General features: G+C 43.5%; 1 protein-coding gene across 3 annotated transcripts in view; it reads right to left on the bottom strand.

Annotated features, from left to right (window-relative positions):
• Positions 1–12177, bottom strand: part of LOC133380806 (laminin subunit beta-4-like) — an 85439-nt gene that overhangs the window by 13737 nt on the left and 59525 nt on the right. For all 3 annotated transcript variants that reach the window (XR_009761550.1, XM_061618849.1, XM_061618851.1), the window contains exons 19-25: positions 10378–10570; positions 9072–9215; positions 6202–6433; positions 4617–4780; positions 3554–3778; positions 2098–2312; positions 1827–1923 (exon numbers count right to left, since the gene is read on the bottom strand). Coding sequence is in view for 2 of the 3 variants with exons in the window: in XM_061618849.1 (XP_061474833.1) it covers positions 1827–1923; positions 2098–2312; positions 3554–3778; positions 4617–4780; positions 6202–6433; positions 9072–9215; positions 10378–10570 (1270 nt within the window). In the remaining variant the exon portion in view is untranslated. The remainder of the gene's footprint in view (positions 1–1826; positions 1924–2097; positions 2313–3553; positions 3779–4616; positions 4781–6201; positions 6434–9071; positions 9216–10377; positions 10571–12177) is intronic.

Raw genomic sequence — 12177 nt, forward strand, 5'->3', positions numbered from 1 at the left:
TTACAAGGTGTCCAAACACATAACAGACAAATAGATTGCCAAATAGATTCCACTCAGTGCCATAATAGGAGGTGGTTTACAAAGATTAAAACCAGTTACACAAACATTAAAGTATTAACATCCATAATTAAAACACACAATAAAACAATACAGCAATTAAAACAGTTCTGGCAACAGCTCTCCAGAGTTTCAGACAGGAGTGTTTCCCAGCCCTATCTGGGATGCCAGGGATTGAACCTGGGACCTTCTGCATGCAAAACATGCACTCTAACATTGAGCTATGGCTCTTTCCTCAAGGAGCATCTGCAAAATACAGCCTTTTTATGCCAATAGACCAGAGTGGGTCAGGTTATACTCCCTTGGCCACTGTAAAACATTTCCCGGTCAGACTTGCTTGCTTCTTGGTCTGAATAACTAAGAGATCTGCTCTTGCTGCATCCACCCCATAACTCCTCTCCAACACAGCTGAATCTGCCAGGTATATAGATATGGGAAGGCAAAATGAAGGCAATGCCACCAAAAAATGATGCCACAGTAGCCACGTGGCTCTTGTGGATTTCAGGAAGCTGGCACCTATTTGAGTGATTTTCCTATACATGTAACTAACCTTGGCTTCAAATATTGAATTAAAGAAGGGTGGTACAATCCAATATGTGTTGACATTTTGACTGTTAATTTACTCATTTTTAAAAATTTTATTTTATTGATTTTTCAAACAAAGTAACAACACTTCCCCAACACTCTGCCCACATTGCATGTAACAGAAAGTATAATAGGGATATTCAAAGGTATGTACAGAAACAAACCATAATAATGACTTCAGCCCAAGGATTCCTCTCCACAAGTGAACATGAAACAATACAGGAATGTTTATTTATTCACTGACTTATTTATAAGCTTATTTATCAGCAGTTTTGGGGGCACAGCCCATCCAAGGTGGCATACATATCATAAAAACACAGTACAATTCATTAAAAAAACCTAACAATTTAAATGGCAGCAATACAAAAACTATTTTAAAAACATAGGCCAGTTAGAGTAAATAAAAGTCATATAAATTCCAGCAGATTTTTTTTCTTTAAAAAGCTATCCATTCTGAAATAGCTTTCTAAAATAAAGGCTTACATTAGGAAAAGACAGCCCAAAATAAATGTTTTTTTTTTAAACCTGCTAAAAGATTTGCAGGGTTGAGGCCATCAGCACTTACATGGAGAGCAAGTCTCATAATCTGGGGGCCACTTTCTGTACACTTTCATAATCTTCTTCGCATCAACCTGAAGTGATTGAGCCCTTTTGCTATGATGTGCCAAGATATGGCAGTAGTCTAGTGGGGAGGAGTAAGCTAGTTTATGGAAGTCCCACCCCCTGATCCCATTAAGTCAGGCTCAAGAACTAATAATTTTTAAACAAAAAATCTAGAGAAACCTCCTCTCCACCAGGCAGAATCTTGAAACAATGTGGACAGCCTGGCTTGTTCTAGATACTTTATTTTTAAGTTGAGGAACCTCCTTTCTCCTAATCATATCAGGGCCACTAAGGTAAATCCCAGCCTTACTGACTAGGATGAGGCCCCATTACATACAACACCTAGGCTTTAAAAATATTTAATATGCGTGTCAGGTATAGGCTTAGGGCATGATCAATGTAAGAATTAACGATTAGAGAGTCTGGGACTGGTGTGAATCCATAGAGAATCATCCCTCTGCTTTTAACAGGCTTGTTCACAGTTGCTTATGCTCACGAGAAAGCTGTATGCATGTTCACATTCATCTGTACATGATGTGTGGAGTGGGAGATGCTTGCTTGCACCATGCACTCATACTCACCTAGACATTCCTGTTCTGGGTCACCCCAGTGATCTTCTTGACAGTGGGAGCAAACACGTCCCCCAAAGCCTGGCTGGCAGTGGCACTGCCCTGTGAACTGAAGGAAATGAAAGGCGGGACGGTAGTATTTTTTATTTATTATTATTTTATTATTTTATTTACATCCCGCCCTTCCTCCCAGCAGGAGCCCAGTATAGCTAAGATGCTGGGGCACAAGCTGTCTAGGTGTCTCTCCTCTTTGGCTAACCCTTTTCAGTTTTCAGTCACTTACCATGTTGCAGTCTGACCTCACTGAATAGGCGGGATCACAGTTGCATGGCTGACACCCCACATCACTACCAAAGCCCCAGAAGTTTGGGGCACATCTGTCGCAGTTCTTATCTACCACATTGGCACGGCAGGGGCAATTGCCTGTAGTTCGATCACAGTGGCAGATGCCTTCAGAGCAGTGAGAGGGTAGCGTGCCCTGTTCGTTACAGGTACAGCCTTGGAGAAAGAGGAAGACATTGGATAGGACAGGGAAGAAAAGTGTAGCCTCCTGCCTGAGAAGGTTCTCCTGCCCCAAAGCTCAGGATGCCCCCAAACCTCCTAGGCAGAAAATCAGACCCTGTTTCACTCATCCATGAGAACCACTGGGGCTCCTGATGCTGCAGAATGCAAATCTTTTAAGAGCTTCACATGGAATGCATATGAAGAGCCATGAATTTGCTCAACATGCAACTATAAGATCCATACTGGACTCTTGACCAAAGAGTTGGGCAGTATCCAGCTATCTTATCAGTGGAAGGATTTCTAGTTGCGCAGTGGAATCCCCCTCCCCAATCTGTTCTGGAGGTTCCCCCAGCCCTCAGAAGCAGATTTGGGGAGGGCGCAGGGTGTGCGTGGGGAGAGGAAGGTGGGTGGAACGAGATAGCTGGATATCACCCTCTCTCTTTACAAATTAGGTCTAGTTTCTGAAACATGTTATCAGTGCCAAAGGCACCAGATTCCTAGTCTTTTCTTCATAGCAACAGTGGGCCTCCTCAACGTAGGCCTCCTCAACATGGCAACAGGTCCCTTCCCAGCTATACAGAAAAGGAGCCTATCCTGTAGGCTGCGGTCACTGTGTGTCCACGTCAGGGATAGAAAGATCTATCAGTATTGGTTCTCTCAGTTTCTCATTTTGCTAGTCTTAAATTCAGTTCCCCACATTTCTGCAGCAATTTGCGAATTTTGTTTTTAAAATAATGCTCGTGGAAATTATCTAGAATTTTAGTGCACATTTCTCCTGACAAACACATTTTTATAGGCAGTTTTGACTAATGTACACATTTTTGGAAGCAACTTATCTTGTGCAATGCATTTTTGTATGTTATATATTCGTTTTTATGCACACTTTCCTCTAACATATGCATTTTTGTAAACATTGCTTGGCTGGCAAACCGCATTGCACAATAAGTGCAAATTTCAAAAGATGGCTGTGTTTCAGTTCTCATATTGTTTCAGAAAGTGAAAATTTGATAGATATAACTTTATATGCAAACTGAATTGAATTTCTCACCCATCCCTAGTCTTCATACTGATATGAATGGGCTCTTGCCCAGAATAATGGGCTGCTCACCTTCCTAAGGTTGCCACATCTTCCTTCCTCCAGGCCTCATGGTCTCCCAGCCACAATGAAGCCTGCCAAACACTACTTTTCATTCCCAAATCACAATCTTCTCCCAAGTCATCACAATCTTACTTACGTCGACAGCTACGCTGGAAGGCATTGCCATAGTAACCAGGCTGGCATTCAGAACAGTGAGGTCCACCAGTGTGGTAAAGGCAGCGTAGGCATTGACCACTGTGTGGATCACAGGCCTCAGGGTCACTGGTGTCAATGTTGTTGTTGCACTGACAGGGGCGGCAGGCTCCACCCTCCTGCTCAGGTGCTCCAAAATAACCAGGTGAACAACGGTCACAACGTGGTCCTGTCAGACACAGGAAGTTATTAGGGAGAAAAGTAGAACATAATGATTGCTTAGCAATTGCTCTTTTGCCTCTCTTTTCACGATGGTCCGATGAGAAACAGAACTCTGTTGAACTGTGCTGTCAAGGAGATAGATCTAAAAATTGGGAAGTCCCTCAACTCCTCTTTCCTACCCATTCTCAATCAACCAGTACTAGTGAGTCTCTAGTAAAGAGCAGAAGTGATGTTGGGAAGAGCAGGTCCATGAAGATGCTAGAATTCAAGGCAAGATGGAATACTGAACGAGGAGTTAGGTGCAGGGGTTCAGTGGTGCATGTGTTTAAATGTGCAGAGAATCAAAGATGGGGAGATGGATGAAGCCATCTGGTTATGAATATGAAAGCCTACCAAAGACTCAATAAATATCCTGCCACCTGCCTAACATTGGGGATGTCAACCACCTAACAGTGAATAATACCTGGCTGGTGGGTAGATGTGTTTTTGCAAGTCACTAGTTATGCAGGTCACTATAGCAGGAGCATAGAAAGCTGCTCATACAGAGTCAGACCATTGGCCCATCTAGCTCAGTATATTGCCTACACTGATTAGAAGCAGCTCTCAAGGGTTTCTCCTAGTCTTAGCTAGAGATGCCAGGAATCAAACCAGGAACCTTCTGTAAGCAAAGTAGATGCTCTACCGGTGAGCCACAGCACTTCTTGGAGCTTGGCAGGAGTCTGAAAGGGCCCTGGAGGTGTAGCATAGGCTTTCAGACATTGGACTATTCCCCACAACTGTGACTTAAATAACTACAGTGAGACCAGCCCTGGGAGCATCATCCCTTGCCCTGTAATATCCCTTACCTGTATAGCCTGGAGCACACAGGCAAACAATCTGATTCGTTTCCCTATCCATATGACAGGAGATGCCATGATAGTGCCGAGACCCTGGATATCCAGGGCAAGGGCAGGGACGGCACTGTTGCCCTGAGCCCAAGACTGGGTCTCCATAGTAACCATCCAAGCATCTGTGACAGGAGCAAAAAGAGAACAGAGGCAGTGACAGCAGCCTAAAATTATCCCTGTCTCTTTCTGGTCACTCTTCATCATAGCTAGTTTTGACCCAGTGTAAGTATGATTCCAGGCTTCATCTGCCACTCTATTCCACAGCCTAATCTCTTTAAAATATACTCACTGCCTAATCTTTCCCCCTCACTCCTTGCAGACTCTCTCCCAGTAATCTTCCTGTAGAATCTTCCTATTTCTTCCTGAAACAAGCCAGCAATCCCAGTTCTACTCTCTACCTTTAAGGCTGGTATCGGAGGACCAAGCTACATATTCCATGTAACTCCATGATTAGGAAGAACAATTATCTGTACCTTTCTATCTATGCAGAGCATCCACAGATGGTTTCAAGGTTGGCAGGGGATGGGAAGAGGGACTGCTTAATTCTTTGAACAATAGAGACTGCTGTACAGGTAGATATGGTTTCTAACACACTGCAATAAAACTCTTTAGCAAGGAAAATATTTATTTTTTCTTGATTAAATATGAGTGCCAATCCTCCTAAGAAAGTGGAATCTATCAGTCTATACTTGTCCAATTGGCTTCACTCACTCTACCAGTCACTCTAACCTTTTACACTTCTGTGAAATCCAGTTATGGTCTTCCATACTTTTTTTATTATTTATCAGATGATGCACTGAGGAAGGCATTTACAGCTTTGTGATTTTAAACTATGTATGTCCACAGCATATTTGGATAGGAGATATGATAGAATATCTGTACATTGTCATTTGTGTATCTGCAGCGAGGGAGTGATGGAAAATATTGTTCATTATGTTCTGTATTGCTCCCTGTGTAATTTTCCTAGGGAGAGAGTTTACTTTTTGAATAACAGGGAGAAAATCTATTATTTGTTGATGGATGGGGATTAATACACTACATATAAGGATTCTATGTTAGCAGCTCAATGGATCAGACAATTTCATTGTGTGATATGGGGGTCCCATATGCTGGGCATGACCTGTGCTAAAATATACTTCTATACTGTTTGCATTTTTGTGATGTCTAATGGTTTCTAGCAAATAAATTTGACTGACTGGCTGGCCCACTCTAACAGTCTCTTCTGTGGGGGATTCTTAAGAGATCATTCAGACATCTTCCTCCCAATCTCATTACAGTATGCAGCAGCCTTTCCCAACCTTTGGGCCCACACATGTTGTCATAATCCCTGACCATTGGCCATGTGGCTGGGGCTGATGGGAGCTGTAGTCCAGCAACATCTGGGGACCCAAAGTTGAGAAAGACTGGTATATAGTATGACCAGGAAATATCATACATACTAATAATGAACTTAGTTAACCATACTGCAACATTTCATTGCAGGTCCCATTTACGTTGTACTATTTGAGACCCCTCCACATTTCCATGAATCCCACACACCCACCTCTCACAATGGCGGCCAGCTGTGTAATCACGGCACTGGTGGCAAGCTCCAGTGTGCAAGTCACATTCGTCTGCATGCCCGTTGCAGTGACAAGGCCGGCAGTTTGGGAAGCCCCACTGGCCTGGTGGGCACTGATCACACTGGCGTCCCACAGCACCATGTTGGCACCGGCACTGTCCACTTACTGGCTCGCAGATCTTGGAGACAGAGCCCTCAGGGGAACAGGCACAGGCTGTGGGGACATGTACCAGAGCTGTCAGCATCACTGAGGAAAGGCTGTATCAACTGTTTGGCTAAACATGTAACTGAACAGGGCCCAGGTTAGGCACAATCATCTCGGGATTTCCTAAAGCGAATATTGTGCCCATTTTCCTGGCATAGGGTATTATCAGAGTTCCCTGCTGCTTATATTGTGGTGCCAGGTCTACAAGGCAAGAAAGCTCTCCTAGAACACATCTCCCTAATATCTAGTAGTAACCACCTAAGCATCTGCGATGAGGCAAAGTGATAATAGAAGCAGTGTGAGTGGGTCTAGTGGTGATAATGCTGAACTAGGACCCAGCATTCCTGGGTTCAAATCCCAACCCAGACATTAAGCTCACTGGGCTTAATGACTTTGGGCTGTCCACCTAGACTTACCTCACAGGAAAAAACAATCAGTCTTATGGCATCTTAAAGAGTAACAATTTCATTATGGCTCCATAGAATCACAGAGTTGGAAGGGGCCTATAAGGACATTGAGTCCAACCTCCTGCTCAATGCAGGAGTCCAAATTAAAACATATCTACAGGTGGCTGTCCAGCTGCTTCTTGAAGGCCTCCAGAGTTGGAGAGCCCACCACCTCCCTAGGTAATTGGTTCCATTGTTGTATCGCTCTAACAGTTAGGACGTTTTTCCTGATGTTCAGTTGAAATCTGGCTTCCTGTACCTTGAGCCCATTTTTCCATGTCCTGCACTCTGGAATGACCAAGAAGAGATCCTGGCCCTCCTCTCTGTGACAACCTTTCAAGTACTTGGAAGAGTGCTATCATATCTCCCCTCAGTAATCTCTTCACAAGGCTAAACATGCCCAGTTCTTTCAGTTTCTCCTCATAGGGCTTTGTTTTCAGTCCCCTGATCATTCTCGTTGCCCTTCTCTGAACCTATTCTACTTTGTCTGCATCCTTCTTAAAGTGTGGTGTCCAGAACTGGATGCAGTACTCAAGATGAGGCCTAACCAGTGCTGAATAGAGAGGAACTAGTACTTCACGCATTTTGGAAACTATACTTCTGTTAATGCAGCCTAAAATAGCATGTGCCTTATGCAGCCACATCACACTGTTGGATCATATTCAGCTTGTGATCAGCAACAATCCTAAGATCCTTCTCACATGCAGTATTTCTTTTTGAAAGAAGTCCTAAAAGTCCTTCTTGGCATGAGCCAAGTATCCCTATCTTAGAACTCTGCATTTGGTTTCTTTTTCCTAGGTGTAGAACTTTGTACTTCTCCCTATTAAATTTCATTCTGTTGTATTCAGCCCAATGCTCCTGCCTATCAAGATCCCTTTGAATTTTGTTTTTGTCTTCCAAAGTATTAACTATTCCTCCCAGTTTTGTATAATCAGCATATCTGATAAGCATTCCCTGCACCTCCTCATATAAGTCATTAATAAAAATGTTGAAGAGCACTGGGCCCAGGACAGAGCCCTGTGGTACCCCACTTGTTACCTCCCCCCAGTTTGAGAAGGAATCATTGATAAGCACTCTTTGAGTACGATTCTGGAGCCAACTGTGGATCCACCTGAGAGTTGTTCCATCCAGCCCACATTTGGTTAGTAGCTAATCAGAATATCATGGGGCAAATGAAAGCCTATGCCATAATAATCATGTTAATCTTTAAGGTGCCACAAGACTCTTTGTTTTTGCTGCAAGTGACTTACACAGCTACCCCCTGGATATGTCTACCTCACAGGGTGGTTGTGAGGATAAAACTTGGGAGAATTTTTTAAAAAAACCTTAATTAATTAAATAAATTAAAACTTTGGCGACCTTTCTGGAGAGAGTGGGATAAAAAACAATAATAAACATACAGATGGGCATTCAATCATGTGTCCCTCACCCCCGCAATCTGAAGTGGTTCTCCTGTCTTGACCACTAGAGGGGCCACACAGTAAGACAATTGCCTGAGGGTGACTTTTAGGGCAGATCCACACCATAAATTTAAAGCACATCCAATGCACATTTAAAGCACATGACTTCCATAGAATCCTGGGAACTGTGGTTTCCCTCTTGTAGAGCTACAACTTCCCAGCACCTTTAACAAACTACAGCTCCTATGATTCTTTGGAGGAAGTCATGTACTTTAAATGGATGTGCTTTAAATGTATGGTATGGATCTACCCTGAAGTCAGTTAGGTAGCAATTCAGCATCAAACTCAAGTTATAGGAGCTTGAATCATCTCGAGCAGACTATTTGCTCTAATTCAGTTCTGTAGCTCAACTGAGGCCTTTTATCCCTCTTGGACTGGATTGCGCCTCCCAAGCTCCAACCCTTTCTTGAAGAATGGAGCGTCTTAAAGAGGCAGCTCTCTGGCTTGGAGCTTAGTACTCTGTCAACAGGGAGCATGAGGTCCCAGTGGTGAAAGGAGCTGGTTCCTCAAGGGAATGTAGCTCAGTGGGTGCTATCTCTGGACAGAGGGGGTCTAGTTTGGGGATCTCCCCCCTTCTGTGTCAGGGCCCTGCTTGCTGTTCTAATGATCAACAATACAATCCAGGCACAGCTTTCTACTTCATCTGCTCTTAGTGAGAACTAGGCCTAACACACAGCTGAACAAAATACAAGAATGAACATAAGGGAGACAGTGGTTGCAGGCCCTTCCCTGACTACTCACGGCTGCAGCCATATGGTCCAAATCCATAGGTGCCTGGAACACACTGGTCACAGCGCCGACCCATCACGTTGGGTTTACACTGACACTGACCTCCCAGTTTGTGGCAAACGCTGCTGGTAGAGCCCTGTGGATCACACTGGCAGGCTGCAGAAGAAACTGCACATTAGGAAAGTAGCTATGCAGGGGAAAGACAAGAGGCATTCCCCTCCCCACCCCAATGCAAATAAAACTGGGCAGAACTTGGGAGTCTTTGTCTCTCAGGCTCAGGGACAAGTGCAGATGTCCTCCCAAAGCTAGCCACATAACTTCTTTTCCAGAGCTCACTCACAATTCCGCTTGCAATAAAGTAATGTAACTGTGTAAGTTTAAGATGGTGGCCAAATACTGAAAAAGTGCAAGATATGGTTTAGAACATCAATCAGACAGCTGCCCCCAGATCCTGAGAATCTTAATGTTTGTTTTCTAACCCTCATGGTTGCAATCAGAGACACCTAGGAATATTTTGACATTACAATAATGCTAAAATTTTGGCATCACAATTCTAGTTGCAGAATTCGGAAAAAAGTTGTTTGCCGAAGAATTGTAGATTCTCCTTCACATGATTCCACAGAGTCTTCTTATTTACAAAAGAGTTTCGCCTGGGGAATCCTGCTCTCCCATATCAACCCCTTTGCTTGCTGATTCCAGGCAGCTCTGTCTCAGACATTTGGGGCTTTAATTTTCACAGCCTAGGCTCCAAACGTTATCCTGGACCCACCCCAAAAACTACATTACCCAGTTTGAGAAGGCCAGCTCTCCTTGCTAGAGTGGCCTCTCAAAATTTGTGGGCCTGGGGATGGGGGAGGGTGACAGTTTTGCCAAGTTTTTACAGAGGGAGGAGAAACTCACCAACAATTAACTGAGGGTGGGGTTCATCAATAGCAGTGGCATGTGAATAATTAAAAGATATATAAAAATCTTAAATAAAATTAAATATCACAGTTTCCTTTTTTTCTGATTTTTTTTAATACCACAGCAAGCAGCAGCAACTGTATTGGCAGCTTGGATACCATTTTTTATCCCCCACAATGCCCCAGACCTAGCATCATTCCAGGGTGGGCGGGGGGATGGCAGGTGCCACTAAAATGGTGGAGAATATTCTGAGAAAATTCTGCAAAGTGGCTTTCTTTTTTGGGGGGAAAGAAAGTTCTCATACATTGTATCAGAAAAAAAGGTTTTCTCAGAAATTCCACCTTAGCCGTCCACCTGAGAATGTACACCTTTTCACATACTTCTGTTCCTGGCCCACACTGGGCCTTTCACTCACCCAGAGCCCCATCATGCATCAGGGCAGAGATGCTGCACAGGAGGCAAGCACAGGTCTCAGCTAGGTCAGGCATGGTGGCCATGCGGAATGCCTCCAGGCACGTGTAGCGCTCCAGTGCTTCCCGACGCTCCACTGCTGCTGGATCGCTACCATGGAATCCAGGCAGTTCTGTCACACGGGGCAAAAGAACCAGCTGTAGCAAAGATGGAGACATATCAGAAAATGTTCAGCCTGGTTGGGACAAGGACTAAAGTCACTTCAGCTTCTTATGGAGGATATAGGAGGGATGCCCATGGGGACTCACTAACCAACTAGGAATGTGTGCAGTGGGCCAAGGAGTCTGCCGCACTGCAACTGCATCGGAGTGTACAGAGAAGCTCTCCCACACAGACTCCATTAGCCTCTGTAGAACCCTGGGACCCTCAGCTACCTTATACTAAGAGATGCACCTATTTACCCTGACCTTTCACACCTGGCATGTGTGTTTTCAGGACCTACCCTATTCCTGTGACTCTAATTTGTTTTGACCATTTTAATACTGAATTTTAAATGGTTATAACCCACCCTGGGACCACACCTGGTAAAGGGTAGTTAATAACAACAACAACAACAACAACAACATAGGAAGCAGACCTTTAGTGTAGTATAGTGGCACCTCCCTTTGGAACTCCCTCCCTTTAAATATTAGACAGGTACAATCTCTGTTATCTTTTCACCGCCTACTGAAGACTTTTCAACAAGCCTGTTAAGCAGAGACCTTATCCCAGTCTGCATCTGTGTTGCAATTGCTTTTTAATATGTTTTTAAAGCTTTTTAAAAAAGATGTTTTTAAAGATGTTTTGTTTTAATATGTTTTTAAAGATTTTAAAAATATATTTTAAAGTCTGTTTTTATAATGTTTTAGAGTTTTTGTTTGCCGCGCTGAGCTCCTACTGGGAGGAAGGACAGTATATAACAATAACAATAACAATAATAATAATAATAATTGCAGCAGCAAGCTCCTTGCCATCATTTGGTCTCATTCTTGCTCTTTGCTTGAGGGGAACAAAACATAATTATTTGTTGGAATATGATTTTGGCAGGGGATGTGAAGATTTAAAAACCACCTAACCTGCTGCAGAAAGAGTCGGGGGGGGGGCTTCCAGTAGTTGGGAAGTGGAACTCCTTCACATAGCAGGGCTCAAAGTGTCTCTCTCTCTCTCTATCCTCTGGAATGTTTCCCATCTGCTCCTAACTACAGATTCCGCTTCTTATTTTCTAGGAGCTTTATTCAACTAAGTCCTACTCAGAGTAGATCCACTGAAATTAATGAACCTAGGTTAGTCATGTTTATTAACTTCAACAGATACACAGTAGAAATAGCACTGAATACTCCCCTTTTGTTGTTGTTATGTGCCTTCAAGTCCATTACGACTTATGGTGGCCCTATGAATCAGTGACCTCCAATAGCATCTGTCATGAACCACCCTGTTCAGATCTTGTAAGTTCAGGTCTGTGGCTTCCTTTATGGAATCAATCCATCTCTTGTTTGGCCTTCCTCTTTTTCTACTCCTTTCTGTTTTTCCCAGCATTATGGTCTTTTCTAGTGAATCATATCTTCTCATTATGTGTCCAGAGTATGATAACCTCAGTTTCACCATTTTCGCTTCTAGTGATAGTTCTGGTTTAATTTGTTCTAACACCCAATTATTTGTCTTTTTCGCAGTCCATGGTATGGGCAAAGTTCTCCTCCAACACCACATTTCAAATGAGCTGATTTTTCTCTTATCCGCTTTTTTCACTGTCCAACTTTCACATCCA

The sequence above is a fragment of the Rhineura floridana genome, chromosome 3 (assembly GCF_030035675.1).
Source record: "Rhineura floridana isolate rRhiFlo1 chromosome 3, rRhiFlo1.hap2, whole genome shotgun sequence".
Taxonomy (NCBI): Eukaryota; Metazoa; Chordata; class Lepidosauria; order Squamata; family Rhineuridae; genus Rhineura; species Rhineura floridana.